Below are 27800 nucleotides of genomic sequence, written 5' to 3' on the forward strand. Positions count from 1 at the left end.
TCTTCATCATCGGCATCATCACTATCATTAACTTGACCATAATCAATTAGATTCATTGGATTTTGAATTTGTAATTGATATATTTCATTGTTTGCTATAAAGTCAATGTCTACCTCAAAATCATCTAAATGCAATAAATATTCAATATTAAATAAAAAAAATGATTAGGCAAAATTAAAATTAAAAATTACCAAAATAGTCAAGAGGATCTTCAATACCGTTAAAATTAATATTATGAACAATATTTTGATATCCATCAGTAGCTGTAGATTCAGATAAATTTGGGATATCATAATTTTTTGGTTTCAATACTTCACGATCAATCATTACACGGATCTAAAATATAAAATGTATGTTTATTAAAATCGCATATTTCATTATTTTTTATATATTTCAAGGAATCACATAATTTAAATTGTTGTACAGTGGATAATTAAAATAATACTCCTTCCTTACTTTTGAAAAAAAAAAAAAATTATCAATAAATTAAAAAAAATAAATATTGAATTAATTATATAAAAACAAGTACTTGAAATGTATAAATGAAAACAATTTAGTTTCATTATTGAAATAAATATCAAAAATGAAAACTTGAAAACCTGTAAGTGCATAAAACATTTTTATTCTGTTAAATAATATTAAAAATATATTTTACTCTGGAAGAAAACTCAAAATTCAGTGACATATGATGCACTGTGAATAGAATTGCTGCTTTCCGAAATCTTTTTTTTCATTTTTTCCCCGCATATTGTATAAAACATAACAGCTGTTTTAATTAAATCTTCATCAGTAGGATATCTGAAGAGTAATTTTAAGACATCTAAACCCAATGAAACATCAGCCTACATAAACCATACATCAATATAATATTTATTAGTTATTTGAATTAATTATAAGGATTGACCCAAAACTTACAACGCCACGATAAATCAAATGTGCAATGAATATTGCTGAAGAAGAATAAACATGTATAACATGTTGACGATATCCAGATTTCAATTGCCAAATACATCTTATTAAAAGCAATTCTGCTATGTTTGGAAACTGAAAAATTCAAATCACCCATATTAAAGAACATTTTATATAATACTAAAGTAGTTAAAACTGCTAACTTACATCAAGATTAATGAGAGAGACCATAAAAGCATACAAATCAGTATTTTTGGTTTGAAATAGTTGAGCTTCTAAAATGGAACTACAAAATAAGCCTTTAGCTCTCACAATATTGAATTTGTAAATTCTTTCCTTGATAAGAAGAACATTTTCTTCAGTTACTATTGATAAAAAAAATGCGAAACGTTTTTTTAATTTCTCCCAAGATTGTTGCTGGTATTTGGCACTAAAATGGTTAAAAAATTATTTTAATGTAGGTAGTAAAATAAAATAAATAAATCATTTTAAAACCACATTTTTTTAGTTTTAAACGAAACGCTAAGTTTTCATTTAATATTTAGGTACAAGAAAAAATTATATTAATAATTAACTGATGATTATATTGTAAAATAAAAATAAATTGTTATATTAATTTTGAACTACAAACTAAGGTGCCCAATATTGTTTTCATTTAAAATATTAGTATATAATTTATAGCAGTAAGTGTATATATGTTCAAATACAAAATTTGCAGATCTGACTTTATAATACTAAATACTTTTTTAAACTTAAAAATGATTAAATATCAACTTTAGTTGATAACTTAATAACGTAAGGTGTAAGAGTAGTAAATATTTGGTCACAGAATTGATATCAATTTATATCACAAAGGCAATAATATAAGATATTTTTGTTCTAACATAATTTATTATGATTGTTGTATTGTCATACAAGATTTCCAGTCAATATTTGTGCGTTGATTAATTTCATTAGAAATATGTACAGCTGTTAATTGCTACAATGACATAATGTAAGTAAGGGAAGTTTTGGAAGTTCTAACTTCCCCATTGCCAAAATACCAGCTAGTAAATAAATATGTAATAATAAAAATAGTAACATATTATCTGAATATATCAAACCGCTCTCCATAATTAATCTTCACCTATACCCTTGAATTGTATATACATTATTCAAGTTAAGAAACACACTTAGTAACTAAGTAGTAGTAACATTTCTGCTGTTAGACAACTGATGGATAGATTGGCACTGACAATTACTGTTAAAATTATTTTTTACTTGAATAATGATTAACACTAATTAAAATACATACAAAATATTATACAAATATATTTATATCTAGTCATATTCTATAAAAGTTAAAAATGACATAATTTATTCTGTTAGTCTACAGTGGAATATCAAATAGCAAAACTAATTGTATAAGAAATGTGAAACATAAGTAAAATATGAATATATAAGTTAATTTATATAATTAAACCGACATTAAAATATAAATTGAAGAGTAGGTTAATAATTATGTTACTAGACTACTAGAGTAACATTAGAAAGTAAACAACTCTTTTTTAGTAAATTAATAAACTTTTTGAAAACTGTGTAAACATTACTAAGAATTATTAGAGAACAAATATTAATGTATAAAGTACACATAAACGTAGATAGAATTTTCTAGGTTGAGCCTAAAAGGTTTCTACAAAAAAAAAAAAAAAAAATGGAGAGCTTTTACACACTAAAAACATCTTAAAAAAAGCTAAAAATGGCTATAGAAGGGGTAAATATTAGTAATCCTATTTACGTCCATGAACACATATCTATAACATCCAACTTGATAAATTTAATTTAAATTAAAATTAGTTTTAAGTACCTTGATTCAACGAGCTTGGTGTGCTTTAATATCTTAACTCTGGTTATTGGACCTGTAAAAAATAATAACATCAAAAGATTTATAAATAATAATTAATAAACCTATTAAAAGTGCACCACGTTTTTACATTGAAAGTGGCAATGAATTACAATTAAATGCTTATGTTGAATTTGAATTATTGGCCAAAAATAAATATCTTTATTGCACAAAGAATATTCTGAGGAAAGAAATTATTTATATAATAAATAATTGTAGAGCTTCATCATTCATTTTTAACAATTTAGTTCCATATATATTCAAGTACACTGATAGTCGTAGTTGTGATACTAGACACGAACAACAAAAATGAAGTATTTTTTTTTTTTTTTATCGGACGGGCTCTCAACCGGTCCGATGACCAATAATCGCAATAAAAAATTTAAAAAAGATCGTCTTTTTCGATCGAAGCGGACGTGAGAAAAATCTTTTCCTCAAGTGCTCTATCAGTCACGATGACGATGCGTACGTTTAATGAACGCACAACGCGTTAACCGTTAATTTGGGTGCTTACGTGGTGCGAGCTGTTTGAATCGGCGACGAGTGTCCGATTTCTCCAACGACAACTCCATGGCGAACTGGACGATGCGAATTATTTGAATGATGTGTGATTACCTAACGGCGGCAGGCAGCAAACAGCAGCGTGTCGGCAGGACGACTGGCGCGCGTGACACGGTAACTACGCAGCGGCAGTAACTACACTGGTAATGCACTACACCGTCGCGGCTCCTGGACGGTAACCTCAAAAACTCGGGCCGTCCGTGATAGCGTTGCGCAGATGATCGGACGCGACCGGCCGGAAGGTACGAACGTTTGGCGACCCGACCCAGCGGTGTTGCTGCGAACGATCGCTGGTGCGTGCGCGCGCACGTCGGCGTGGTGCTCCGGGGTAGGGTGCTAGAGAGACGGACTGAATCCGCCCTCCTCCCCCTCCCCCGTCATTACGTAGAGCGCGGCCGCGGCGGACGGGGAAACATGATTACCGGCCCGCGGCCCGGGCGTATTGCCGAACCCCGGCAGGCCGGATGCGTCCTTCGCTCCGCCGTTCGACGAGCTATTTAATCGGGTCGGCAAAGGCCCCGTCGACCGCGCGCAACAGATCGAGATGCGTTCCGTACGGCGTGCACTCGCTCCATTTAGCACAGGTCGGCCCGCCGGATCATCCGTGTCCCGGACGGGTGTCAAACGGGCGTCAACACGTCCTCGACGGGGTTTTTATCCAGTGCTCTTCGATCGCATCGTACGCGTACTTTTACGACCACGGCGTGGAATCCTTTAGGAAACGGTCTGTGATCCATGGAACCGCCAACGACTGCCGAATTTTTCCATTGTTTGTTGAAAAATCGGTAACTCAATAAATAAAAGATGTTTTTAAATCAAGTTCATGATTAATGTTCATTACAATCACTACTCCTCTCAGCATTCATGTACATCTCGCGAAACACACGGCACATCTTCAAAATATAAACACGTATTTTATAAAACCGTTTACGTTTTGCAAGTCATTATATTTTCGGACTGGTTTGACAACCCCGTCTCATCACGTAAATCGGCATTTAAGTAAAATAAGCCGCCCAGTTGGCAATTTAATAAGAGCATGCCGACTGCCCCACTCTAGAAGAAACTGAAATGACGCCATTGATACCCAACAATCCCTAGCACATATGTAGTTGTGTACTACGAGTGAGAATGACAGTTCACCTAGTTTGCAAATACGCACTGAATGCGACAGTCGATATTGCGATATTGATGAGCAGAACTTGTTCGCAAACCCAACATAATAAAATAGGTATTTGTCTACCTACGTGTGCCCGCAGGAAGTAGGGTTTCATTTTCGGTGCTGATTGAGAGTTGACATTTTTATTGCTCTTATTGTCTATTTCTATTTCTAAGACTTTTAGTCATGTATCGTACAGAATACAAAGAAAATATACTTATTATGCAGCACCTGAATATAACAGTCGGACGTATTAAAATAATCATCGTATTATGTAAATAATTGAGGAGTAAAAAAATAAATAAATGTTATAACCCACTTAAAACTTCAATGATTGACCTTTTGTTGTAAAAGAATTAAATCAAAATCCGGACAAATTTAAATCATTCTATAGAATGAATCATACAAATTTTCAACAGCTAGTGAACTCAGTAGGGCTATCAATAAAAATATTAAAAAAGGCACTGAAAAGAACCAATTGGAGTAGAAGAAAAATTATTTATAACATTAAGTTAATTTTATGATAGTCTTTTATTTGTAAAAACATTTATTATAAAACCATGGTCGTATGTACATACACACAATGGCATTCGAATTAATAAATAAAAGATTAAAAACTACTTACATTTGATTAAGTTTATAAAAATAAATGTTATTTGTGGAATTTTCCCAATATTAGTATGTTTAGTATCACGTGATATATGTAATGTTATAAATCGTATTGATTAGGAATATTATATGTAGACTGTAAAGTAGTTAAAATAACCTTTTTATTTTAGAACATAACGCGATTAATCTAAGAATATGAATTGTATTGATATTGTTAATTAACCTTAGTATAAAAGGGGAACCAATATGTTACTCGGGGCCTCACTTCTGACTTGTATTTTGTAAAGACTAAAGTAATCCGTAGTGGAGAACAGCCGTCTAAAACTTTTCTCGTGTAATAATTATTAGAGTAATATATATTTATTCAAATCGTCGTTGTTTTATTTAATTTAATTGATCTAATTAGCCTATTCGACGGGCTCACTAACCAATGGCGATAAAAAATAATACCACTAATTTGATTGAATACAAACATCGATAAGCATGTATAATTATTATATAACATACTATATTCGAGCATATAAATATAATATATAATATAGATAACTGAATACAATTTAAATAATTTATACAATATAAACCTTTTTTCCGTTGTAAACTGGCTGGAGTTGATTAAAAAATGAAGAAATAATTACACGAGAAACAAGACATATTTTATTTTGTGTAAATTGTTTGGAAAATAAAATTGAGATAACGTTTTGGAAACACCAGTAAGTGTTGCTTCATTTAAATACACGCGTTTTTAACTAATGAAACAAATTTCCTGTTTCGGGAAACAAATTTCCCCTGCGTGTCTAACCTACTTTATAGTATTAAATATTGTATGGTGAAACATTTTGATATAAAACTATAAATATTTAGCTATACATATATTAATGCTGAAATATGGAAAAAAATACTTTTCAATAAAAATTTGATCAGAATCAGCAATGGTATCGGGGAAAATTGTTAATAATTGCATGATAAGTATATTCGCGACATTTAAAAAGTGTAGTTTTAAATATTCTACCTATCTACGTGAAATATAGAAAACTAGAATCGAGGATTTAATTATGTCACAAAAACAATTATTTAGAAAGTTTTAAAAGTTTTGAATTTTTATCTTAGATTTTAATAATTATGCGAATATTTTGGCGGAGTAAAATCTAGCCTTGGAATGGCCGATCAGCTAGTAAGGATTACTCTGTGTTATATCAAGGCCGTTTCACGTGACCTTGTTATTTGTTGTATATTATTCTCAAATTTATATTATTTATAACATTATAATTAAATATGTAGTTAGTCAAGTTATATGAGAACAATTAAATTTATTCAATCCAATTTTAAATATATTATACGAAATTATGCAAGTACAAAATTATGAATTACATAGGACCTGGATACATTTTAACCCCTTGGTCAGAATTTATTTCCCACTCTAAAATTAGTAATTATCAATGGCATTGTTACGGAAGGAGAGATGTTAAGGAATTTTCACCCCCAGATTTCTTTTTCAATGGTATTTAATTATTATTTATTAATATTTACATATTATAGTAAAATGATATTTTCATTTTACTATGATTAAGTATATACTTATATTAAAAATTGAGTAACAAAATAATTTTCATTAAATACGGGTCTTAATAATAACACCATTTTAAATGTAATATTATTATACAGGACCTCATTAAAATATACTGAGAATATTATGAATTAACTCTTAAACACCCCCCCCCCCCCCCGAAAAAAATATCTACACCAGTATTATATATAAATAAGTGTGTATTTTTAATCAAGATTTGAGGCTATCTATTAATTTTTATTATTATAATAATATATGATTTATTTCACTTTTTCACATCCCATTCAAAATTAAATATATTAAGATTTAATTATATCTATAAATATAGGCACCGATTTTTAGATATTAGCGCAGGGGCAAACTCCCAAACGAAAAAAAAATCCTTTATTATGCTGCAATTTGTTGATCGGTAGGGGTAATTACCTGATTGCCCGTAATCCTCTTTTAATACTCCCATAGGATGCAAAATAAAATATTATACATGAATATTATTTTAATTTTCTAAATTGGTTTTAGTTTCTTTTTTTACATTTACTTACATGAATATATATTTATATATTTTTTTTAAATAATACATTATATAATAAGTATATGCTTTAATTTTAACGTGAATAAATTTTTTCTTATTGACACTTGTTTTTAAAAATATTTTGCCAAAAAAAATATGTATAAAAGATAATATTTTATCAAAAGCAAATCTTGATTCTTCTATAGATTTTTTATGACTAACCGAAATGTAAGCATATTCATTAGCATTTGTATTAATAAAATAATTTTTGACTATGTTGGTTTTGTGTAATTCCTAACGTTCATGCATATTAATTTTTTCCAATTATTAAAGCTTTCCAAGGTAAATAAAGAAACATTAGTATTGCTATTACTACTCATAGATTTACATAATTTGCAAAAAGCTTTATCAATAATTTGATTATATTCTAACCAATCAAATTTGTTTAACCAAGATGTTAAAAATGTTATTTTTTTGATTTGAAAAAGCTGCTGAAGATAAATAATTTTCAGAGTTAATTTGATTATCATAATTTAAATTAACGCCTGAAGTTTCACCTTTTTCAGAATAAATTTGGTTGTTAATTAAGTTTGAATCATGTTTGATTTTTTTTTTCGTATAAATTTTCACATAGACATAATTGTTATTTGTTGATGAATCACTTTTATTAGTATTTTTATGCCTAACAAAAGTTTAAAAAAATTTTAATTAACATATTAAATATTAAAATGTATTTTCAAATCTGATATCACCACAATTATTTTTATCAAAACTTTGGTATGTATGTTGAATTGTGAATAAACGGCGTAGGCGCTAAATTGTATTTGTTCCAATATTAACAATATAATACAGTATAATAAACTTACCTTAATATTATAATCTACGAATAATACTCGTCGTATGAACATTAATAACTAACAATAGTAAAAAAATCAAATAGGTATTATACTATGGGTCGCAAGTTAAAAAAAAATATTAGTGTACGCCCGTACAAATGTCGCGACAGCAGATAACTTAAAATAAATAGATAAAAATCTATCCACCACTTACCACGCAAACTAATTTATACTGCAATGAGCTGTATATTATATAGTGTTTATAATCAGTGATTATAAAAGGTAATGTAAAAATCATCGATGTTCTGATGAATATTTTTATGTCATAATCTGGTATTTTAATCAATTGTTGTTGTACACAACAGGGACAAAATAATATTTTTGCCTCCGTTTAATCAATGCACGGGGCAATCGCCCCCTTTGCCCCCATGGAGTCAGTACCTATATCCACAAAGCCGGGTTCACACTAGTGCAACACACAGAAACTTTTTCAATTGCAACATGTTGTTAATTTTAAGTTGGCAAAAGTCACTGCGTGTTTATGTTGTCAGCTACAAAAGTTTACTTACTTGTTTCGTGCTTCGATTAAAACCGAAACACCGGCAAACATATTTCCACTAAACATTGATAAATCGGTTACAAATAGTGAGGACATAAATTTCTAGCCGCATGTTACCAGTTGCCATATGTTTCATAAGTAGCGTGTAGTTTTTACACTCAGTGCTTTTGGTCATATTTCTTATCAATTTATTAATCAAAGTAATAAGTAAATTAATTTTTTTTAATAATTACTTTGGTTTTTATCATAAAGACTTGAACGAATGATAGAATTATATTATTGATTGAACTATACAGTGAAAAATAGTGTCTGTGGAATCCACGAAGTGATTTAAATATCTTAAATCGTTGTAACATAAATATATTTAATGATATTCTCCACAATGACAAATCCTCTTTAGTATGTATATAACCCTTAAATTTAATTCTAGTACTAACTATACTAAAATGTGTGTGGACACTTTGTCGCAAGAAACTCAGAACAACAGATTTTAAATTGTTTCTGTTAAGTTGTTGTTGGAAATTTGTTGCTATGATGTGGACAGTGTGATTATAAATGTTCCAGTTTGTTCCAAGAAAACAAAAACAATAAGAAACACTTATCAACATTCAGGAACTATTTGTTGCTCTAGTGTGGACCCGGCTTAAACTTAACATTTGAAAAGTTTTAAAGTTTAATAAATTATTACAGTATGTGTTAAATAATATTCAATAGATTCCGTGTACTATTTTTATATGTAAATTTAAAAATTCACTAATCACCTACTAATAACTATTTAAATGTTCATAGTTTTTAGCACTGTTCTACAGTAATGAGTTTAAAAATGGTAGTCATTAACCAATAGATTATGGAGCTTCAGATTGTAGGGCGATTATCTTAAAAAAAATAAAAATAAAAATACCAATTAATACTTTTATAAATATATAATTTGTTTGTATTTCAATTCCATGAAGTATAATGCATGGTTATGATAGATAATAACAAAATCAGTTAAAAATAAACCATACGTAATAAACTAATAATAAATTTGTGCACGCTGTAAAAGCTTGGATTAAAGGGGAGCCTGAGAAGGCCATAACCCCGGGCCCACAACGGATATCAAACAATAGTGGGCCCTTGACAGATAATAGGTTTATTTGTTTTTTTAACTTTTTTAGCACGTATAAAAAAACAAGTGTAGAACGAGCAGTTCTCAAGAAAATTTAAATAGTTTTATGGTTTTGTGTTCAGACAGTGATTTTTTGGAGGCAATTACTACCAATTATGTGCGGATCACCAATATTTTGATTATGGTTATGGGCCCCTAAAATTATTTAGCCCAGGACCACAAATTATCATAATCCGGGTTTGATGCTGTACATTATATTATATCAATTATTTTATGCATATAAACATTTTTATAAAAAAATTAAACAACAATATTTAGGTATAAATATACTATCCATAAATCGGAATATAATTACCGAAAAATTTAGAATTATTGTTCTTATTGGGCATTGCAAACAGATCATTTTTAAGGGGTTCGGTATGGGCAATTATATTAGTGCGTGCGTGCGAAGCGTACATGTGTATGCATAGTAAATGATCATTAGTGTTAGTGCAGCTTATTGCCCGTACCGCTAATTTCCTCTTAGTCCAGAAATGGTTATTTCCTATCGTTAATGGCAATGTGTTATTTATAAATAAAATATATGTAATAAAATGTTTAAATAGATAAACATTATTATCTGTATTCTGTAATCGCGTTGGCCCATTATTATTTCTTTTGTGTATGGAAAATAATAATACAATATTATTATTGATTATAAATAATTTTAATACAATTAAAGGAGGAAAATATAAACGTCAATGAATCATCATGTAAAGAATATTATTTATATATTATAAAATTATTGCTTAGAAGTCGTATTTATAAAGCATGCAAATGGATAAAAGCGGAAGAAAACACTTCTAATTATTCATACTGTAATAAAAAACTACCTAAATTAAAAATTTTAGAACATACATGAAGATATTTTACTCATTTGTTTTTATATGGCCACATAATATATTATGTATTTTTTGGACCAATTTTTATATGGAGGTACATTTTGGTTTATATAAATATGTTATTGTATTTTTACTTTTTGTATTTTAATCAATTTTATTGACAGCTTATTTGATTATTTTTTTTATAAATAACTATTGTAAATTGTTTTTATTACTATATCTATAGAAATCATTTAATGTACCAAACTCATTACAGGCTAACTCGCAGAACAATGTTAAATGATTAGATTAAATGTAATATATTTTGTGATTTAAACAAGTGTAAATAAATAATAAAATAGTATCCCTCAATATTATTTTACAGAAATTGGTACAGTAAGATTGCTGTTATGGTAAGATAAAATTATTTACTAAATATTAACAATGAACTGAATGAACGTAGTCTTCAAAAAAACAATTGTTGTAATTATTTAAATGTAAAAAAAAAATTATTTTTTTTTATGGTAATCATTAATATCTAAAAAAAAAATATCAAACATAATGTAAATAAATGAAAACAAAATTAAAAATATTTATTTTCAATAGATTTTGAAACTAATCATAAGGAAGTATTGAAAATTTAGCTATGAACACGATTAGAATAAACACTTTTCGTTCTTGAAGTAGTTTTTCGTAATTTACATATTTTACCAAATTTAGAGGCAGTTAATCTTTTACTTCTTTCTTTTCTCCATTCCTTGCTATTTGATTGACCAACTGTTCGACTTTGTAGCTCGTTTAATTTTAATCTGTCTAATAATTTTAATTTTTTATCTTCAAATTCCTCACGAGACATGGCCGGTAATGGTTGACATTCTAACTCGTCTACTACTCCATAATCGACATCAGGTCCATGAATTATTTTTTTTCTTATTTTTGAGCTTTTAAATCACAAAATGATTGAAAGATAACTGGAAGTATACTTATTACATAATTATTATTTTAATGAGGTACATTACTTGATTTGAGCTAACGTGTTGTTTCTAATTCTAATTTTCATTTTAGTCACTTTACAAATATATCGTTTGGTATATTTTCCAGGACTGAAGCTGGTTATTTTTTTATGAAAATTTTTGAAATGTTAAGGTCCATAATTGTATGCTAATACTGCATTACGACAACGTACACTGTAAGAACCTAAAGAATTATTGAAAACGAAATAATATATTGTTATATTAAAATTTTATACATAAAAAGTATTGTACAGCTGTAAAGGTAATACCAGAAATTATCTTAATTTATATTACATTTAAGTACATTAATTATTAAAATATTCTATATATCTTTGCACGAAAAGTTGATGCGTTTACTTCCTACATATTTTGCTACCAAATTGTTGTAGCCTTCTACACAGTTATTATTCACATAATGTATCAAACTATTAGCATGATAGGCTACTAAATTTAGAGCTGCTATCAAATGCATTCATAAACCACATTTTTTTAATTTAGGAACCAAGTTGAAATCGTTGTATTTAATACCAGTACAAAAATATCTTAACGAAAATATATATTATAATTATTATATGCTATTTTCAATATAATATATTAATTAATTAGAATACTTGTCACATTTTTCATGACACCAAATACATGTAAAGGTCCATTCAAAATATCATCTTTCGAGAGTTTGACTTTATCATTGTGTGATATTAAATTCCTCTCTTTTCTAAACGTTATTGCCTTCAAAACAGTTAAACTACATGTAACATATAATATGATAAAAGATATAATACTAAATATAAAATATTATACATTCAACAGGAGTAAAAGTTCATGAAACAACAACGATATACTCCACTTCATGTCAAATATTTATTCATAATTAGTTATATTATTTTCTTACCGCAACCTCAACATATTTTCTTTTAATTTGGTTCTTATAAACTCTGGTATAATACTCCCTGAAGTATTTTTTCTTTTGGTTGATAAATCTCTTAGACGAGTCGAGTAGTTTCGCAAAATATGGTTTGTGCATTCTATTTTTTCAACTAAAATGTCAGTCCCATATGGTTTTAGCATTCTTATTTTTTTAATAACACTGCTGCTACCGTCTCCAATTAAATTTTTGTAAATTAACTTATGTGTCTTAATATTATGACAGAATTCTTCAACAATAATATCTGACTCCATTGCTGTAGAAGTTCCTGACCAATTTTTATAGCATAAATGAGGAGTGGTTGGTTTGCTTAATGTTTCTGATTTTTGACAAATGGAACAATATTTATTTCGAATCCCAATGAATAACATTTTTTCGTTCTATAACCAACTATACATGTCTAAATTAAAAAAAATGATTTTTATTATGTTTAAAATTTCTAAAAACTGAAGGATGAAAAATCTTAACATTTTCCTATAGTGGGATCCTTTTTTTTAATGTCGCTGAAAATTGTTCTAAGCTTGAAAAACCCTGGCCACTATTTATAGTAGATGCAACCATAGCTATGTTTATTAGTAGAGCGTTTTCTGGACATTCAGTGGATACAATTTCTTTTTTGTTACAAATTTTACATTTAAATATGAATTTACTGTAAAATCCAGTCTGACATTCTTTTATTAAATATAAATCGGAAAAAGTGCAGCCGAATGGTTCATGTTTTATTTTAGAAATAGTTTCAAAAACCTACTGTATGTCTACGATTCGTCTACCATCAACTGTATATTTTCTATAAAAAATTATTCATTTTTATTGTTTATGTTATATAATAAATTAACTAAAAATGATAATTACTTAGTAAACAAAGATGGTGTATCATGAGTGACATGTAAATCATTCATGATTATGGGTGTATGTGAGTCAATGACCATATCAGTTTCTTCAATATTACTTTCAATAATAGGCCTGTAAAATTTAGATACATAATATTAATTCAATCTTTCGATAGAAGGTAAATATGTACAATAGTACTTTTGCAATTTTTTAAAATAATTAAGTTAAGGGTTCCTTAAAAGAATAATTAAAAACTTATTTTTTTGCCTCATATTTACGTTTAAATTATTTATGTTAGATATTATTTTAAAAATACGTTGATCACATTTAAATAAATACATTATTGTAAAATCAATACATTCATTACTCGTTCAGTAGCTAAAATGCACTTGTCATTATATATATAGCTATATTTTATAAAGTATAGTTGTTTCCATTATTGAATATAAATTTTAGTATCGATAAATACATGCGGTTTTATACAAATGGGACACATCCTATAAATACCCAGAATAAATAATTTAATATTAATAATAATTAATTTATTCAGAGTAGGCAATGTTTTTTTTTAATATACTTATGCTTTTTGTTTCACCAGAAAAGTCTTAAATTTAGGATATGTATATTTTTTGCATTTAATTATTATATATAGGTACATACATAATAATATAATTATAAATTACAGTGAATTTCGAGTAGTTACATTAAATAATACATAATAATTAATAACTAATAAATCGCATTTTTTATAAAATACACATAGATATATATCATAAAATGTAATAATATATAGTAGATCATAAATTCAGAACATTTATTTACGAACAATTGAGTGCTATTTTCACCATCTTCATTTGAATGTTGATCCAGTGAATCAGTAATTTCCGTTAAAATTATATAAAAATATAATAAATACGAATCAACTTCAGAAACATAGCGTTTTATTAGTTTTCTGAATTTAACTAAATTTTAAAATTAAAACTAAATTTGACTTACTTTGTTTTTTATGCAATTATTTTGCCAATTTCGTAATGATGAAATATTGCCTTTGTGTTTTTTTACGCGAGATAATCTTATTTTTTTGTTATTTTTCAAATTATTATCCATATTTGCCATTTTTTATAGCTTTAAATAATAAAATTGTCTATAACTAATAATGTACTAGCACCAGCTATCAGAGCAAAAACTACAAAGTCGAATTGAGTAATTTTATGAAATAAAATTCCAAACAATATAAAATAAATTTATCGTTTGTACACAGTACATTAGTACAATAGAATATACTACATAGACACCACGACTGCGAACATTTCGTGGAAAGGTAAATCGCTTTTATAGTACTTTTATTTTGGGGTACAATATAAAATTGGACACTATTGATACATAACACTAATTGATCTTCCGCACGCGCACGTGCAAGACACTGACACTGCGTCGTGCGCGTAAACAATCCAGAACGTATGTTTTATTGTGTTAAAAGTATGTACTTTTTGTCAATCCTACCGTTCAACCTAGTTATGCGATAAGATTTTTATAAAATGATTTGAATTTGTTATTTTGTCTACATGAGATCGATCAGACCACATTTCAAATTTTTTAATTTTAACTTGGAACAATCAACATTTAAAATTTCGTAAATTTTAAAATATTCAAACCATATTATTAAAATTTAGGGATCAAAATTTGAAAAATTGGTCTGATCGATCTAAAGTACACATTATAAAGAATTTAAAACAGTTTTCAAAAATCTTATCACATTATTCAATCCATCGGTATGATTGACAAAAGATAGGCGTGTTTTAGTTGAAATAATTGACCGTTTGCAATGCCTTATATATACATTTTAATAGAGATGTGAGTTCGTATTATACAGTGGTATAAAACTGTATTATACATATGGTATAAAATTACTTTTAGACGGTATAAAAAAAAAAAAAAATAAGGCGTTATTTTTTAGTTATTATCATTTATATTGATTATCTAAGCTATTATCATTTATTATTGTAACATGTTTACCTGTTGCGTACTAATTCTAAAAATATCCATAGCTGCGTGATTTTATCTTAATCGACTTTATCAAACGGTCTATTGTTATTGACATTATTGTATATTCAGATATTAATATATTAAACTATCATTATCATATTATTTAATCAGTAATGTCTTTTTGGCTCTTGCGATTACTAATTATCCAGGTTTGTATTTTGGTAGTCTGAACTTTTAAGCTTAAAAATGGGCCATCGAAGCAAAAACAAATTGTAGACAAATATTTTAAAAATCATTTACAGAAAAGAAGCAAATCATATTGCCATGAATGTATTTATTGTTGTCAAACTTTTGCATACAACTCTTAACGAATGGCAAAGCATTTGCTTACATGTACGAAAACTTTTATTGAATTCAAGAATTCTGACATGCCTATCATACAAAAATTATTTAAAAATCATAAAGGAACAACATCTAATGACTCAGATACAATAATTTATAATTAATATTTTACTGATAATGATGGACTAAGTAACGAAAAAACTAATTATCAAGTAAGTAAAGTAAGTTTAATATCTAAGTTTTGTTATCTGATATAATTGATTTAATACATATTTTTTTAAATGGTTATTCAGGATATTCCATTCAGCTCTCAGTCTTTGACATGTTCAGTACAAACATCTGAATCTAGTTTATTTATTAGTTCAAAATCTCGAAATCTATTGAAAAACATTAAAATTGAAAACTTTGTTGACAGATTTATAAATCAGAAAAAAGAGATAAGATTTAAGTAACAACCTATATTATAGGTACATACTATATGTAATTTTGATTAATGTATTTATATTAATTAGACAGAAATTTGGGACCTTTAGGCAAAAGCTTCCTAAGCAACAGGAACTCCTCTTAGTTTTACTGAAAATATATATTTTCAAAAGGCATTCAAAAAAATTAAACCATGCCTACGATTACCATCAAGGTATTAATTATCTAACAATTTATTAAATGCTGAATATAGAAGAATTGAAAAAACTATCATTGAAAAAATAAGGGCATTCAATTATATATCTGTGCAGTTAGATGGATGGTCTAACATAAGGTAAGTAAATTTACATTATCTAGATTTTGAATGATTTGGACATATTATTGATATTTTTTAATTAACCATTAAAAAGTTTTTTTTAGATTGGTTTTATAATTATAATTTCTATTTTTTTTCAATATAATATTAATATATAACCAATTGGTACTCTCATAGAATAAAGAATAGAGAATAGATAACAAAATAAAAAAGAAATTTAAAAAACAGTTATTATCTTAAATTAAATAAAAATTTAAACATCTTTTGTATCATTTCAGATCTGAACCTATTGTTAATATTGTATTAACTACACCTGAGCCAGTTTTCAATGAAATAATTGAAAGTGAAACTAACAAGCATTCAGGTGTTTATATGGCATCAATTATTGAAAAAATTGTTTGTGAAATTGGTCCAAAAAAAGTAATTTCAGTTGCTTCCAATAACGCTAAAAATATGGTAAAGGCTGTGATATATTTATAAAAAATAATCCATCGTCACAAATATCTTTTTTTGGGTGTGTTGGTCATATATTAAATTTATTTTGTAAATATATTGTAAGTCTACCTACATTTAGAGAAATTCAAAATTCGACCAAAAGTATTATTAAACAGTGCAAATACTCTCATATACTTAACGGGTTGCTTAAAGAAATTCAAACTGCTGGGATTGGTACTGAAGATGTTCAAAATAATCATAGTATAACATTGAAACTACCAGTAGCTACACGTTGGGGATCTGAACCTGCAAGGTTAAAGAGCTTAATAATTAATAAACAATATTTAAAGCAAGTAGTAATTTCAAATAAATATATAAATTTATTATACGAGTATAAAGAATCAGTAAATGTACAATCTTTTAAAACCAGCAGAAAATTGGTTATATATTTTAGAATCTGAAACATGTTATGTATCTACAGTTGTTGGAGCGTTTCGTGAAATTCATCAAGTTTTTGCAAAACAAATTCAATCTTCAACACTTTTAAAAAAAGAGGAATATTCTTTAATACAAAAACTTGACCAAAGAAAGCATATGGCAGTGAGAAAAATTCACTTAGCAGGTCATCTTCTAGACCCAATATACAAAGGAAAATTTCTGTAAAACAATGAAAGTATTAACGCTACGGAATCTATATGTAATTTGGTGGATCATTTACAAATTAGTATTCCACGTATCATGTCTGAGCTTGCAGAATATCGAACTAATAGTGGATTATGGAAAAAAATTTTGTTCAGGACAATTTAAAAGAACGCAGTGATGAAACTAGACTTCATCCTTTAACACAGTGGACATAATATGTATTACAACTAAAATTTTTTCTATAACAGTAGCTATACTAGAATGCTCACCGACATCAGCATCCATCGAACGTAGTTTCTCGACTTATGGTTTTTTTCATACTGCTAGAAGAAATAGATTAACCAATGATCGATCATCCAAACTTGTATATATTAAACACAATTTGAAAATTTAACAAAATAAAAATAAAATAGACTTATTAAATACTGCCGTTGAGGACTTTTATGACTTCCCTGATGAAGTAGAAGAAAAAGAAGAAGATGCTAGTATTATGTCTGCTTCAGACAATGAGACAAATGAACTATTTAAAGCAGTCAATTCATATAATTAAATAATTTATAATTATTAACAAGAAAATATAATTAAAAAGTTTGTTTTGTACAAAGAGTCAAAGAATGACAAAATATATAATATATTATATTATCTAATTATTTTGTTTTTTAATATATTATTTTTAAATTTTGACCAATGTTCATATTATGGACTATGGAGTGTTATTGAGTTAATTTAATTAATTAGGTATTATTCATTTTGATATGCAAATTATGAAGTAATAAGCATACTGTAATCAAATGCTTATTGCCATTAATATTTATACAAGTTTAGTAACTCAAATATTAATTTTATAGTAGTACCTATAGAATAGATCTCCAATGAAATACAGTATTATTATAAAAATTAAAAAAAATATATAATTTTAATCATATTTATTTAGCATTCAGGTATTAAAATGACTTATATCAATTTTTGTATTATTATAATATTGTAAATTTAGGTACAATGAGATAGTATATAGGATATAACTATATAAATATTAAGTTATAGATTTCTATTTATTTCTATTTAAAAGTTAAACATAAAAAACAGATACCCTTATATCAGTAATACCTATGTTGTTTACTTAAACCTTTTAAAGATTAAGTAATATAGTTTATATGATTTTGTTTGCTAAATCTCTTACATTAAATATAAGTATTAAGTACATACAAGAAGGAAAAATGTGGAACCAAAAAGTTAGTATATATTTTTATGCTAGTTGGCAGATAATAAGGTTACTCAAATCCTAATTTATTTTAAAGTTTATTTAATATTTTAAAATATAATTTATATGAAAAATTAATTGTAATTTAAATATTTTTAAATTTAAGTTATATCTAGTTACTAGGTTTATGAAAATATGCTACCTACATAATAGTAGCATGACTAAATATTAATTTAATGAATTACATCTAAAATAATTCTTGTGTTATGTGTTTTTAAAGTGAGAACTTTATTGCGCGCGCTTGGTTGGGGACCTATTTCGTTGAACGTCCGCGTCCGCGTCCGTCCGATGACGGGGCATAGTGCGGGGCGCGCGCATAACAGCTGCGACTCTCCACTCTTCAGCATCTGTGCGCGCGCAGGCAGCCAAGCACAGATTATTTTTCGTCTCATTTTATACAATTCTGTGTATACACAGCGCGTAATATCGCGGATAATATTATATAAAATATACGACGCGGATAACTACATATCGAGGGACACCGATTCAAATTTTATTTTATGTAAGAAACATTTAAAGTGAGAACTTTATTTATAAGTGATTGCATGCTCCTTCTGGAGTGTGTATCAGGGCAAAATGAGTGATAGTGATACTGATAGAGAGTGTGAACAGCGAAATAAAATAATTAATATTAAGATGACATATGTATATTTGATTGTTATATTGTAATAATATTTTGCATTTATAATAAAATAATGACTTAACATTGATACAATCTTATTATCAATTACATTTATCATATCATGCCATCATAATATCTAACCTGAAAATATAGTTCTCACTTTTGCGGTACGTCCTGCGACGCACCCTGTTTTTTTTTTTTTTAATGTTTTCTGACCTTCTAAACATTATTTCAATTAATCTATTTTAAAATAACTCATATTTCATAATTAACAATAGAGTTATAACCTTTGTTATATTTCCTATAATTGAAGGTACTACAAGATTTTATACGGTATAATACTGGTATAATACCTATATAATACGGTATTATACAAAACAAAAATAAAATACCGTACATTTCTATATTTTAATAAACAATCAATAGAAAATTAAAAAAAAAAAAATAATAATAAATTCTTAAGTCTAAAACTGTTAGACAAAAATATACTAAAATAATATATCTTTTAAACTGACATATTATGTGAGGTAATTTTCAAACTCATTTCTTATAGTATTTATTTAAATAAAGTTTAAGATGAATAATTTAAATGTAACTCCGGCTATATCAAAGGCGTTTTGAAAACGTCTCGGTGGCGCTCAAAGCTTTTTGTGTTAAATTATTCAACGGTTTTGGCATATTAAAGTTTAATAATTAAAGATCGAAAGATGTAATTCTGAAGACACGGCGCAATTAGAATTTCAGCCACACAGTACAATTGTGACCTGTAATCCAATTCCTCAATCTACCACAGACATTCGCGACGATCGTGCGCTGCTGAAAACGTACAGTGCGCGCAGCGCCTCATCTATTCGGAAACAATCAAAACTTGCAAACCGCGCGATCATTATACTGAATTTGTTGAATATTATGAAGCTCTTCAATGTTTTAATTTATATAAATTGATGTTTATGTCGGGGATGGGATGCAATTAATTTACAACTCGCCTGTAACTTCCCCCCCCAAGAAAATAAAAGGTTTTTTCATAATCATTTCTCAATACTATCATTGGAATATGTTTAATGTAAAAATATAATTCAATGTGTGCATAGATGGAAATTGTAAACAGATAATTAATACATTATATTAAAATATTAACATTAAAATTAGATATTATGCTTTATCGTTAACTAGAAAAATGTTTCATTAGAGTAAATAATCAACTCTACGTGGCTTAAAATTGAATTCATTAAGTATTTCTTCAGGGTCCATTTTAAAATTTTTATATTTTTTAAGTGTACGTAGTTAAAATTGTAAGACTGTTTTATTGATTTTACGAAGTAAAATGTAATTCCTAAAATGTAAGACCGAAAATTTAGAAACATATTGAATATTATTTTAATTTAGATTCACACTTCATACGTTGTGTTTCTTAAATATTCTTTCAATCTTTTCAGAGTTGAAAACATACATTCTGATATAAATGTGGACAAGAGTACAGTAAATTAATTGATCAGTTATTTTCAGGACATATAAGGCCGGATTTACATTGGCAAGCAACGGGCGACAGCGAATAGGAATTTCCTAAAATATATTTAACACATAATTCCAAATTGAAGTGTTTATATTGATCTTGAACGATTGGCGACAGTGACCAGCGATTCTCAAGCGACACGATTAATATTAATCATGTTTAATACTTGGTCATAATTTTAGAGCGATATGTACTTTATTTTCAAACGTAGAACAGTTCACTTATTTTAATTAATTTTATTTATTTAACTTTATTACTACTTTATTAAAATAAATTATGATTCAGTATAATAAATTTACTTCTGAGCAAAGATAAATGCTAATTACCGAAGGTTAATTAAAACCGATTTTCAAAAAAAAATCGTTTAGTAAAGGATTTTCTAACAGTATCGTTAGCTGAACTATACTTGTCGGCAGCATATTGGCAAATGAGAAATTAATTTTGTTTGATAAAATATTTTACATAACATCGCTTTAGTGAATCGCTACTAGATGTAAATGTTTTAGTCACTCATCGTCGCCCGTCCTTCACCAATGTGAACCGGGCCTATATTATTTATTATTAGATAATTGATATGGTTAGATATACACATGTTCATGTACATCAAACGGCATTTTTGATGTATGTCGTCGCACTGCGGTAAAATAATACTCCATCACTTATTTTAGTAGCACAATCCAATATGGCAATACATTATAACACATTTTACATTTTTGTGTAATGGTATTAATTATGTTGTATTGAAGTATAATTATCTCGGTTATTTACAGCTAGTATAGAGTGGATTACATTTTAGGCGATTTGGACCTGCACGTCCTTGTTTTCAAAACGTCGCCCTCAATACTAAACATGGAGTTTTATATTGGTTTATATGGGTTGTATTCACACAGGTAAATGAGACGCGTGAGTTTCTGACGTATTTTATATATCAGTGTTTTTGCAGTAGTGTTGAATTTCGTAATTGCGCCCCTGGATAATAATGTACTTCGTTTTATATCAGAAAAATAAAATATGGATATTGAGCTCAATTTAATATCCAACAGTTATAATGTTTATGCATTTTAATTAGGATGACAAAGATTAAAAAATGATACACAAATTATTGCTAATTAAGTATTGCTAATTTTTGACACAGAAAAAATTCAAAATCATATTTTTCAGTATCAAAGTATGGTTTCGAGGGCATTCCTATTTTAGGGAGAGGGGTGATTTTTAATCATTTTTTTGTCTTTTAAACCACCAATAATAAAAATTCTATGCGCTTCGGCTAAAGCTCCGAAACTATCCAAAACATTGAATATAAATAAAGCGAGACGTTACACATGTATACATATTAAAATTTATAAAATTAAACAAAGGTAATATTCCATTTAATTTTTCCATGATAATATGGTTATTGGTTACATACTTATATCGTCTGGAAATATATTATTGGTTTGTATTAAGATGTTCACCGACCACACTCTTAAAAAGTTTGTTATAAAAATAATATAAACTATTGTGGTAGTGACAGGAATCTGAATTTGTACATTGAATAATAATAGTTTACTAACTTATTTTAAAAAGCTTGATTCAAATAAAGGTAAAAGTTTTATTTGTAAATTTTTAAGTAAATGTAATATGGATTATTACTTTTAATATTATTTATAATTTATAATATATTTTTAATATAAAACTTTATCGTTAAGTTAAAACTTTACTTTAAAGTTCAAATAGACTTTTAAGTATTATTACGAATCTTTTGTACGGGAATATAGAAAAGTGTTGTTTTTAGACTTTTTGAGGCAATTTTTTAAATTTTTCTCTCCGTAAGAACCATCCTCGTACTTCAAGAAATATTATAAAAAAGTATTAGCGAAATCGATTCAGCTGCTCTTGAGATTTGCGCATAGCAACACATTCAGCGATTCATTTTTATATTATAGAGAATATTATATTATAAATATAATTTTGACATAATGATTATAATATTATAATTTTATTAAATAGCACATAAGCAATATTAGCATTTTCTTATAACTGTATTGCATATATAATGATAAAATAAAATAATTTATTTAACGGAAATAATTTCCAATTACGAATAGTAAGTATAAAAATATAAATAAAAATAAAAAAAATAATAACGAATGTAATACAGTTTTAAATATAATATAATTACAATAATTTAATATTAATGGTAATAATGATAATAATAATAAAAATATGTTCTATTAGAAAAAGATTTATAGCGAGGAAAATTATTTAGGTGTTTATTATTTCATAAAGTAGTTTGAAAATTTGCTTCCTTCCTGAATATAGGAAATGAACAAATGCCCAGGGATGGAATTGCTTCTCCCTTCCAAAAATACACCCTTAGCGCGAAGCCGAGGAAATTTAAATTTCCATTTAAATTGGTTATTGATTGTGCAAATTTAATTCATGATATTCAGAAACAATAACTGGTATTTGAGGCGGATACAGAAAAGTTTTATGAGTATTTTTCATATTAGATACATCCAATACAAAAGTATGTAAATTCCGAAAATAATAATTTAAAAAATTTCAATATTTTTAATATGGGTATGTTTAGTGGTGTAGCCAGGATTTTTAAATGGTAGGGGTAAAACATTTTTTTGGGTAGGTTAGGTAAGAGAGAATATAGATAGAGAGTTCATCTTTCACCTGTCCTCACCAATAGTACCACAAAGTTTATAAATGTAATTCCAGCATTTTAAAATAGTTTTAATAATATTAATTGAAATTGAATTTATTATAATAATAATTTAATGGTGGTCAGCTGCGGCAGCATGTCCGATACATAACATGGTATAAAAACTATAGTGATTATAAAATTATAATGTTAGACAAGAGTCATCACAATCTTCATGATAACCACCAAAAAAATAGTGATCATCACGGTAAAGTAATACGCTTATGTACCGAAGACAAACAGCCGTTATTCGTCAATATTTAGTTAGTAGTAAAGTTTTAAAATACTTAAATACCAAATAGTAGTATATTAGTATAGTGCCTACATACACTTAAACGCAAGCCATGGGGGGGCGGCTAGAGCCCCCTTAGCCCCTCTTGGCTACGTTACTTAGAACGTTCGCATGACGCGTGTCTAAAAAATCGATCTCTTGGTCAAAAAGTCTAGTAAGCAGCGCATCAAAAATAAGTGTGTACCAGTGTAAAATGTCATACTATCATATCGCACGGCCGAAATTTGAATACATATAGTCGTGCGTCCCCAGACGCATTACTCACACATTACTTAGAATGCAACAAAAGTAAATGTTTTGTTCAGATCTATTAATTTATAATTTTTTTCAATAGAAGGATAAATTATTAAACTCATTATTTCTACTGTCAATGATTAAGAATCACTGTATTCGGTTATAAGTAATTTTAGTACTTAAAAAAAGAGCTGGTGGAAAATTTGTAGGGATAGATATTTCATGGCAATTATGTATCGTAAATTTTGGACTTGACCAGCCATCTTCATCTACTATTGACTACACTTAAAAGCTTCTTTGACCTTTCTTCTTCTAGTCTGTTTCGTAAGGGATTGTGGACATAAGACCAGTTAGAAAATATTTTTTCTAATTGTGCTGTGGATGCTGGAAAATTCAAAAGTTTTTCTGCTATGTTTGATATATCTTGATGTTTATTTTGAAATAGAGACCAAAATGCACCAGGAGTTAGCTGTTGTTTCTTAAAAAAAATTTTTGTACCCATGTATAAAACATACGTATAATACGTCCCAAGCCTGGTTTAAACGTTTGAATTTAAAATTTATAAATATTACCATTGATTAAATATACATATATGTATATAATATAATATACATGTATATTTAATCAATGATATTACACGTACTACGATACATTGTGAATAAATACATAATTTAAAATTAATAGAAATAATAACACAAGCCCAATAATAAAGTTTATTTGGTTTTTACAACTTAATAACCACTTAAAAGTACTGTAATATTTATATAGAAATGTTTGAATATTATTTTTAGATTTTGTCGTTAAATCAGATAATTTTGACATTGGTTTTCCTATCTGTATGACACTTTTTTTTTATTATTGAAATTAAGAGAATCGAAAATGCTTTTTTTGATTGTACACCGTATCCATTATAGATTATTACTAATTATGGTTTAAAAAATCAAACTTTATGAGTTTAAATATTAAAATATCATATTAATGATCATTTAGTGAATTAAAGTTTTTTTTTTTTTTTAATTACAATCTATACAGCAATTTAAGTACATTTAGTAATTTTGATATAAGCATAGTATTTACATATCGAGAGTGACAGATGTGGGAGGGCACTCAGTAGTGCCACCCGACAATTAAAGTTAATTTAATAATATCAATATATAATAATCCACAGTAAATAAATCACAATAGTTATAACTCGCGGTAACCGATAACATACACAAATATTTGAAAATTAATTGGCATACGTGATGTATTAAAATAACAAGCAATGGATAGTTATTGTTTTAAATTATTCAACGATTAAAATCTAGAGTAATAAAAAAATATTTTAAGTCGATGATGTCAAGGGTACATCCTGGATTACGGTACTCCTGACATTTCCGTTTATTTTGGGGAGCATACGTACCTATACATAACAAAAACAAGTACAGACTATTACGAATACACTTGAAGCCAATGACGCCCTTTAAGTATATTTCAAGAGTGTTCATTTAATGCATAGTATTGTTTTGCACGCAGGTTACTTGAAAACTGTCCACACCACCACGGAAATATCGATAGATCTCTATACATTTTTACTCGGCAATATAAAGTATTCTAATTATTTATTATTATATTAAATTATATATTATAACATCAAATTTTTTTCAAGTCAAGTTTATAATTATAGAGGTACACAATATTTTATACATAATAAACTTACCTTTTAACCAAATTACCGGGATCAACTGATTTATTTTTTCGTTGTAAAGAGGCTGAAAAAATAAGTATTTTAAAAAACCTAAAATGTAATGCATGTGTGTAAATTATATAATTATATTGTGGTGATGTAACATAATTCAAGACCAGATTCACTTTTAAGTACACATGTACTAAATACAATTTTATTTTATTATACATGATTTATTATATTTATAATTTGGAAAAATAATTAGTAATTTATTTCGACGATTGAGGGTGGTATATTCTTCAGTTTCTATTGTTAATTTCAATGATTCAATATTTGAAAACTTATTGGTAGTTCTTTCAAGTACGAGATTGCCGTTTTAAGCATTCGTATTTTTATCTTATACACGGTTCATTATTAAAAAATTTAACTGTATTACTGGTAGGTTAAGTAACATTTTGTAAAACACAATTTTTATTTTTTGACTTTCAGAAAGAGTTTTGTTTTCGTTGAAGTGTTTTTATTTCCGTTTTCGATTAACGGAGGCTCCACTCAGTGAGGTAATTTAAAAGGGATTTGAAACAGACTGTAATTAATTTTAATTTTTAATTTTAAGTTTTCTGTCTTGTAGAAAAAGAGGATTTTTATGTATTTATAAAGATTGCCATTTAACAATAGATATTGTATGTGTCATAAAATATATATAACTGATGAAAATCGAACGTTGTCCGATGGTAAGAATAATTAAATACAAATAGTGCATAGAACTGTAGAACGCCCATACGGACCTATGTACAATTTTCGATATGCTGAAAGATATTTATAGAAAAATTTTAATTTATTTTTATACTGCTACTCTCATTTTTAAATGTTGTCGATTTCCATTTCACATTCGTTATTTTTATTTTCTTATCTAAACAACTTTAAATACGAGGTGATACTCTAACCTATAAGTGACTTAAACATCGTGTTTGAACGCTTTGAACGTATTAGTATATTTTTACAATAAAACCGGTTTGAGAGATTTTCGTGTGTCGTTGGAACACATTGAAAATAGTGATATGAATCAAACAACTCACAGACACTAGGTAAAATTATATTATTATCATTAGCATTGTGTTCAGTAACAATTTGAATTTGTTTATATCCTCCCCTTTATATTTAAAAAAAATAAATTCAAAAGATGACAGGGTACACTCAAATGTAAAACTCTGGGTCTGCCTAGGGTACTAATCGTTTAAATTAAATAAAAATTCCATATCCTACCAATAAAATACCATGCAACCTAACCATCATCGGATAATAGTCTTTAATTCATCTCCAAGGGAGATAGACCAACCTGTAAGATTGACTTAATTTTTTTGACACAATAATTTATTGACACAAACGCCTTAATCAAAAGGAGATTTACGTGTAACTTTATGTGTCAAGTCCGACTTTGATCTGTGACCGTAAGTTGGTGTTGTACGTTTTTAAACATCAAGTTACTCGGTCGTATTAGAAATCATAATGAAAATGCATCGAATATATTGTTTAACTGTTATTATTGTACCGTAATATTTTGGAATGTATTTGTTAATGGCAAAAATGAGTATTATAAAAAAAGGGCATTGTATACAATGTCATTCCAGTTCCAATAAAGTTATCGGTTAGTATCAATTATATCCATTGTATGCTATAACTGATCATTCTACAGTGTCATTTACAAAAGAATTTGAATTGTCCGATGTATCTGTGTTCAATGAAAATTCTACATTTATCAATATTTAATAAGATTAAGACATTTAATAATATCTAAAATTAAATATTATTTTGGATCAATTTGTATATTAGCGTTGGTAAAATTAATATGGAGTAAGTAAATATATCTAATATAAATTCTTTTTTTAAGTATTTAATATCAATATATAAATATTTTTTGTATGCTAGGATTATTATTTATTCTGATAATATTTCGATAGCTTTCGTATGAAGTCCATGAGATTACTTGTCTAAAATGTTAATTTGATCGATAAAACAGTATTGGTTTCAATAGTGTACGGTATTATAGTGTGTTTA

The 27800-nt window shown here is 27.4% G+C and overlaps 1 protein-coding gene and 1 pseudogene across 1 annotated transcript; both read right to left on the minus strand.

Annotated features, from left to right (window-relative positions):
* Window positions 1-248: 248 nt before the first annotated feature.
* LOC112688698 (pre-mRNA-splicing factor CWC22 homolog) lies at window positions 249-3537 on the minus strand. The gene is made up of 6 exons (XM_025562022.1): window positions 3306-3537; window positions 2756-2807; window positions 1117-1339; window positions 916-1044; window positions 656-842; window positions 249-336 (listed from the first exon to the last, which is right to left on the minus strand). Exons 1-5 carry the CDS (start codon window positions 3361-3363, stop codon window positions 669-671), a joined length of 636 nt encoding a protein of 211 aa, XP_025417807.1. The 5' UTR covers window positions 3364-3537; the 3' UTR covers window positions 249-336; window positions 656-668.
* Window positions 3538-11192: 7655 nt separating this feature from the next.
* Window positions 11193-12861, minus strand: LOC112688749 (annotated as a pseudogene).
* Between the last annotated feature and the right edge of the window lie 14939 nt (window positions 12862-27800).

The sequence above is a fragment of the Sipha flava genome, unplaced genomic scaffold, assembly GCF_003268045.1.
Source record: "Sipha flava isolate LNK unplaced genomic scaffold, YSA_version1 3_pilon_pilon, whole genome shotgun sequence".
Taxonomy (NCBI): domain Eukaryota; kingdom Metazoa; phylum Arthropoda; class Insecta; order Hemiptera; family Aphididae; genus Sipha; species Sipha flava.

Coding starts and splice junctions, on each gene's coding strand:
- LOC112688698 (XM_025562022.1), bottom strand. CDS start 3,363: ATGGAGTTGTCGTTGGAGAAATCGGACACTCGTCGCCGATTCAAACAG. Junction 1,340..2,755: donor ACCAAGCTCGTTGAATCAAG/GTACTTAAAACT, acceptor TAACCATTTTAG/TGCCAAATACCAGCAACAAT. Junction 843..915: donor ATTTGATTTATCGTGGCGTT/GTAAGTTTTGGG, acceptor TGGTTTATGTAG/GCTGATGTTTCATTGGGTTT.